Genomic DNA, 7102 nt, shown 5'->3' on the forward strand with positions numbered 1-7102 from the left:
CCTTTTACTCTAAGTTAATTCATTCTTAAGCTCTCATGTTTCTAGAAGAAAGCTTTTCACTTACTGTGAAGAAAAAATTATTAATTTTTCTTGATTGTTAACTAACATCGTTACTAATCACTACCTCCGATGTTATTTTAAGTTTCTTTATTTCAAGTTCTTTAGAGTACCAGGCTAATATGACATAGAGAGAGTAAAAAGCACTCTCTTTATCCATAGGTGCCTGGAGATCATACTTATCTAAATACTATCCATGAGATGAATGGTGACTACTAAATTCCACAAAGTTTTCTTGTTGACTTTTGTGTTACTCTTATTCAATTATCTAAATTACTTAATAGAGATAAATGCCATAAATCAAAGACAATTAAGTTTTGGAAATTTTTTGTGAACTAAAATTATAATTCAAAAGAAGCATTATAATTTCTCCAAAATGAAATGCTCTCATGAAAGGCTCACAAATTTTTCTTGATTATGCATTCAAGTTAAATGAAAAAATAGACTCTTTTTTCCTCCTCTCTATAAAGTATGCATGTGTAATATTTTTAGTGATATAATTAAGTTATTACCTAATTCTCTCAGGAGGAAGTTAAATTTTGAAGGGCAATTTTATCATAAGCAAGGTATTTTTCTATTCCAAGTAAGGTCATCTCTCCTCTTGTCAATTGGGGAGTCCTTGGCATGCCTTGAGAGAGAGAGAGAGAGAGAGAGAGAGAGAGAGAATTGGTAGGCTATCCTAACATGGACACAAAAAAGAAGCTATAGACATACATTTGCAAAAGGAGAGAGATTGTAGGAATCACGAGCATGAGTATGTGTCAATGTGTAAGAGAGGCAATTAGAGGGGAAGCAAGGAATGCATTGGCAAAAGTGATGAGAGCTCTCTCTCTCTCTCTCTCTCTCTCTCTCTCTCTCTCGCATGCATGCGTGCGCGCGTATACACACACACACACACACACACAGATAGCTCTCTCAAGTGAAAACGCCAAGCCATAGCATCAAAAGAAAGCACCACACATAGAAAGAAAAAAGTCCTCCGTGATTTGTTCATGAAGGCAAGTTGGCCCATAATTTTTTGAAGTTGGAGCACTTACTTTTCTCTCTCTCTCTCTCTCTCTCTCTCTCTCACACACACACACACACACACACACACACACACACACACACGAAACAATTAAGATAAAATAAATGAATTCAATACATAGGTACGCATTGGAAACTTTAAAAGAAAAGAAGAAAATGCTAGGAAAGAAAAGAAAGAATGAGTGTGAAAACTGTAAACTTCTCAAGGTGAATATATGCCTGTGCCTATGCACAAAAGGCTACCTTGTTGTAGACATAGAATAGAAAGCCTTTTGACTTTTCATTATTGTCAGAAGGCTTTTTATTTCCTACAATTCAACCCTTTACTTTTGCATTTTAGATGTTTTGAAAGTTTTTTTATTTTTTTGACATATGAGAGAGAGAGAGAGAGAGAGAGAGAGAGAGAGAGAGATATGCTGGCTTGCAAACATGGACACAAGAAAGAAATTGTAGGTTTGCCTTTGCAGAGAGAGAGAAAGATTGAAGCGAGCCTGAGCAGCCCGAGTATGTGCTGGTGTGTAAGAGAGACAACCGGAGGAGACATGGGCAATGCACTAAAAAGAGCGGTGAGAATGCTCTCTCTCTCTCTCTCTCTCTCTCTCTCTCTCTCTCTCTCTCTCTCTCTCGTGCATACACAAACAATTTTGAAAGGTCTCTCAAGTGAAAAAGAGCGGGCCATTGTGTCCGCAAACAACACCACACATAGGAAACAAATAACCCGCTGGGATTTGCCCACAAAGGCAAGTTGCCAATGACTTTTTTGAGATGTGCATGATTTTCTACAGTTGGGAGCAAATAATTTTTAGTACATAGGTACATAGTGGAAACTCTACACAAGTACATGATTTTCTACAGTTGGCAGCAAATAATTTTAGTGCATATGTACATAGTGGAAACTCTACACGAAGAAGAAAATGCTAAGAAAGAAAAGAAAGAGTGAATATGGAAAAAGTATTTTTCTTTTTTTTATCCATACTCACAACTGTGAGTAAAATTAGATAAATTACCAGAAACAACTACAAGAAAACCTTGCTTCAACATCTCAAGCCAGGGCATCAAGGTACCATACATGACAATGAACTAAAGCCTAGAGACAAAATATGACCGAATATATTGGATCTTACATTTGCAAAAGGGGGAAGTCTTTAAAATTCATCACCACCTATATGTCCTAATTGCCACCGCCACAATCGTTGCCATGACACGAACCCAACTACGACTAGGGAGCAAGGCCTAAAATTGACAGGCATAGGAGGAATTTCTTTTGATATGCAATTTTCCAAGCTCCTTTTCATATGCTCTGCGTACTGCGATCAACTTACATAATTTGCCATATTTAACGTAAATTTAAGGGTATAAACACGAAAAATGACAAGCAATTTCAAGATTCTAGTATGTCAAATGACAGGAGGTTTTTTTGAAGCACCTTTTTTGACAGGTAAAATAGCCCTTGACAAGAAAAACATGTGTCAATTTTAGGTAAAATAGCCCTTGACAAGAAAAACATGTGTCAATTTTAGGCCCTGTTAGGGAGTGTACCCCCAATTGGGAGAGACAAGACAAAAAGAAGATCAACAATCACATGAGCATGTCAAAGAGGAGAAAAAAGGATCGGCAAACACAAGCTATTTGGGTGAGCCATGCAACATCCAAATAAATCCTCCAAAAGCCAGCAAACCAGTGAAACCACAGGTCATGGAGGAGGGCCTCTCCATTGCCAACAAACCTGGTCCTACCCCTACTTGGGATGTTGCCAATCTACAATAGACCAACCCAAGTAAGCACCTTGATACCCACATGGAGTGGGTGGGGCACCCTCCACCTCTTCATTCTGACATGGCATAGAGGGCGGGGAATCGGGGGCCCCCACTTGGGGTCGATCCCTACCCACAACCCTAAGGCTACCTACATGTTGCACCAAAACACCCCTCTGATGCATAACCATCCCCACCCAACCCTCCTCCTTCAAGCCTTCTTGCTCCTAAGGCACGGGAGCAAGCTACCAACCCCACAAAACCAAGGAGCCCAACAGGTTTAAAATAGCAGGAAACACAAGTACACAAATATTCTATTATTGGAAACTCTAAAATTCTAAAGGTGAACATATACTTATAAACAAAAGGCTCTCTCTCTCTTTCTTGATTTTCAATTGTTAGATAGCTTTTTATTTTCTGCAATCCCCCCCCCCCCCCCCCCAAAACAACAACGCAAAACTCACAATTGTAAGTGGATCCCTTGGACTCATATCTAGAAAATAGGAAAAATGATGTGCCTAAGGATTCTTTTGAAAAGAGTAAGTGGGTTTTATACTGAAAAGGAAATCAAGGTATCGGACGTAGTGGAAGAACATGCTACGTGAGGGAGGAAGGCTGAGGGGCAGGGGACATGGAAGAGTTTTTGGCTTTCTAAAATTCTAAAGGAAGCCTAAGAGAAGTGTAGGGTTACCATATTTTCAATGTTTTCAATGATGATTGAGACTTACCTTAAATGTTATTTTGGTTGGTTTTGTAATATTATGACATTGGTACACCCAATTTGTGTGGACACAGGGAGAAGAGAGAAGCCAGCAACAAGTGCACGACATTAGGTTGGATGATGGTATCGGACTTTGACAGGACTCAGATGCATTTTGGAGCAGGTCTCATAGTGATGTGTATACCAGATGTGGCAATTAACAGGTCAAGCGATGATTTTTGGTCTCTAATAGTCGAGATGCTTGTAGGTACATGAAGTATGGTCTTCGTTTATTCTATGACTCGGTTATTGGGCTTGTCACTCGGGGTTTTTTTGGAGGTTCATTTCAAATTAAAGCTTGAATGTGGTCATCTATCGCGATTGCATTGGGTTCGAGGTGGCCAATGTTTGGTGCGGCCGCCATTATTGGTAAATATCAAGGCGCCCGGGTTTGCATGGCAAGACAAAATTGGAAGTGGAAGAAAACTGAGTTTTTTTAGCACTGGTAAGAAGATCGTCATGCTAATGATAGGAAGGGATCCGGCGTGGCCAGTTTACGAGCATGTGAAACCAGACCAAGCTGGGATTTTTTTGAATGGTAAAGTTGAAGCTGGAAAATAAACTGAAAAAAAGCGCTACTGTAAACTGGGAGATGCAGACGCTAGTCGTATTTGCATGGGGAGACGGTTGGGAGGACCAGTGGCACGGCAGTTTGCATAAGCCAGCGCAACCTGTTGCAAGGGAGGTGGAGTTGATGCACGGACAGGGCTGCATGAGAGTGAGAGCATGGCGGCCAGGTGGAGGGGTAGCAGATAGTGGGTTGCCGACTGCATGAAAGAGCAGGTTGGAAGGCCAGGCAGGATGCGGTATTACGGGGCCGTCAAGAGCACAAGTGGGGTGGTGGACCTGCTCACTGTGTAGGGGTTGAAGAAGCTAACCATGAGCAGGGCCGAGAGCAAAAAAGCAGGCGGGCTGCTGCAGAAGGGAGCCGCCAACGGGGTGACTTGGGGCAAGCCAAAGTGTGGAGGGCACGGCTGAAGGCACTACAGAGGCCGGCTACAAAGGATGAGGCCGCTTGTATGCAGAGAAGGGATAGCGACATGTAGAAGGGGCCACCGGCAATGAGGTAATAGGGGCTGGATCAACAGCTCAAGGGGATGGGCTGCCAAGGGCAGTAGCGGACTTGGGCCGAAAGGGGGGTGTATGTCAAAGAGAAGCCAACGAGGGCTTCATCTCACGCTTTGAAAGCCGCTTGGGTCATGTATCAGTAAAGAGGAGAGGTGGGTGCTCAACATGTAGCAAAAAGGGCCAAAGATTGTGTATTGAGATTTTTTTAAAGCAGGGATAGCCATCATTGCCAGATTGTTTTTTGTGCCGTTTATGTCCACTTAGTCCTTCTCGTCTTGTCTCGTCTCTAGTGTGTGTGGTGCCGGCGTGTATTGGCAATGTGCCCCCGAACCGTGTATGTGTGAGAGAGAGAAAGGGAGAGAGGATCTGGATGGTGGAATTGTGTGAAGCAGGTAGGGATCTGGGATGGTGTTATCAATTGCTTGTGTACCAGATGTGTGAGTTGAATTGTGTGCAAGAGGTGTCTGGCCTGTGCTAGTGTGTTGTCTGGATTGTGTTCTTGAGTGGTTAGGGGTGTGGAATTTATCATGGGCTATAGAGATGCAGCTAGATTGTGTGCTAAGTGTGTTCCCCCTTCCCCCTTTCCATCAGTGGTGCCCCCACCGAGGATCTACTGATTGCTCCTCGGTGAAGTTTTAAAGCCTGAAGATGATGCATGATATCGAATTGGTTCTTGCTGGAGAAGAAGAGGCTGCAGATTGGTTTTTTGATTTGGAGCTATACCTATTGCAGATCAGAATTTGTGGAGATGAAGCCAAATTGAAGGCACTACCATTGGTTCTACAAGGACAAGACAAAGCCTGGTTTGAAGGATTGAAGGTTGCAGATTGGCAGTCGCTGAGCGTGATTTGCAAGCGGTTTGTTGAAGCTTTTGAGAAGCGTGTTTCTCCATCGGACTTGGGTGAACAATTGAGCAAGCTTAAGCAAGATGTAAGTGAAGATTTTGCTTTGTTTTTTGAGAAATTTGACTATTTGGGAGAGACTAGCTGCTGTTATATGTATGCGAAATGGAGATCATTTCAACCAAGAGTAGTTTCGAGCCTGCTTGCATCCGCGAATCAAGGAGAAGGTCGAGTGTGGTGGTGCAGAGGACTAAGGGCAAATGGTTTGCTTGACGAAGGTAAAGAGCAGGAAAGCAAAGAGGAAGCTGTAGATGGGCTTGTTGAAGCCTGCAGTTTATGGGTATAGCTCGACAACAGACCTTCATCATGTGTCAAAAGAAAGATCAAGCGTCAAAGAGGTAGATGCTTTGCCATTGGTAAGCCATTTTGGCCTTTCCTTTCAATTTGTGCCGCCGATTTGTTATGCTGTTGTACAAGAGCGTGTTAGCCCGATTAGCAAGGATGAGGTCCTAGCCGAAGTGTGTATGCATGAAGAAGCAAGTGAAGATGTGAAAAGCTCATAGGAAAAGCTTGAAGTTGTTGGCAAAGCGATGGTCGAAGATGTGCAAGAAGAAGCTAGCCAGGAGGTTGGGCAACCTTGCCCTACCGATTGTGTTGAAGAGGGGCAGTGCATTCCAGAAGGTGTGGATGATGTCAACATACCAGAGAACGAGGTAATATATCATGGCTTTCTTTCTCGCTTAGCAGATGATGTGGTCGTAGAAGAAGTCCTTGCAGAGCAGGCAACAGGGGTTGAGCAATCCAATTTGCTCTCGCATGAAGTGGTTGAAGATGAAGCATCAAAGGCTATGGTAGATAAAGATTTTCATGGTGAGTCAAGTATGTGGTGTATGTCATTTGAAGGACCTACAACAAACGGTATGCTTGAGAAGCAGGTAGGCTTGGTTCTTCAGAAGCACCATTGGAAGACAAGTTGCCAAAGGTTTGTGTCATACTGTTGGTGGTCATGTTTCTAACGGTTGCTTCAAAAGTAGTATTGCACTGTTTGCAACGCTTTTTGAATGCAGATTATGGTATAGAGAACCCTCTAACAGGTAAGAGCATAATGATGTATGGTGCAGATGCTTCGGAGATGGGTGAACAGACTCATTTTGTGTACCAGGAAGGCTTGTGGATCCAGGTTGTTCAAGGTTTATGGTGCGGACAATTACATGCATGGTTGGCTTACAGATTTACAGGTGCAAAGCGGGGATAGTATGCATATGTTTTACAGACGGGTGGTAATGCTCAAAACCATTAGTTTGACCCAGGAGGGGCCTACACTGCGCTTGGGAAAGCTCGAGGCTTTCCATTTGATCCGGGGGATTCTACAGGCATATAAAATCTCTCTCTCTCTATCTACTGCCTATGTACATACTAAGTATCAGTTTTCTAATATGCAATCATCTCTTATCTAAATAATGCTATGGTTGAGCATGAATGCTCAACGAGGGGGTGGGCAATGATGGTGCACCCAATTTGTGTCGACACAGGGAGAAGCCAGCAGCAAGTGCACAACATTAGGCTCGATGATGATATCGGACTTGGCAGGACTC

The 7102-nt window shown here is 42.9% G+C and overlaps 1 protein-coding gene across 1 annotated transcript; it reads left to right on the forward strand.

Annotated features, from left to right (window-relative positions):
• The first annotated feature begins 4189 nt into the window (after nucleotides 1–4189).
• Nucleotides 4190–5417, forward strand: LOC147457676 (uncharacterized). The gene is made up of 4 exons (XM_086513636.1): nucleotides 4190–4352; nucleotides 4459–4614; nucleotides 4686–4817; nucleotides 5398–5417. The coding sequence occupies exons 1-4, from the start codon at nucleotides 4190–4192 to the stop codon at nucleotides 5415–5417; spliced, it is 471 nt and encodes a 156-aa protein (XP_086369762.1).
• Nucleotides 5418–7102: the final 1685 nt, after the last annotated feature.

The sequence above is a fragment of the Adiantum capillus-veneris genome, chromosome 5, assembly GCF_014529385.1.
Source record: "Adiantum capillus-veneris isolate H3 chromosome 5, ASM1452938v2, whole genome shotgun sequence".
NCBI lineage: Eukaryota > Viridiplantae > Streptophyta > Polypodiopsida > Polypodiales > Pteridaceae > Adiantum > Adiantum capillus-veneris.

Excerpts from the sequence above, each read along its gene's own strand:
- LOC147457676 (XM_086513636.1), top strand. The coding sequence starts at position 4,190 with ATGCAGACGCTAGTCGTATTTGCATGGGGAGACGGTTGGGAGGACCAG. Across the intron at positions 4,615-4,685 it reads TACAAAGGATGAGGCCGCTT|CTCAAGGGGATGGGCTGCCA; the intron begins GTATGCAGAGAA and ends CTGGATCAACAG. Across the intron at positions 4,818-5,397 it reads TGTATCAGTAAAGAGGAGAG|ATCAGAATTTGTGGAGATGA; the intron begins GTGGGTGCTCAA and ends TACCTATTGCAG.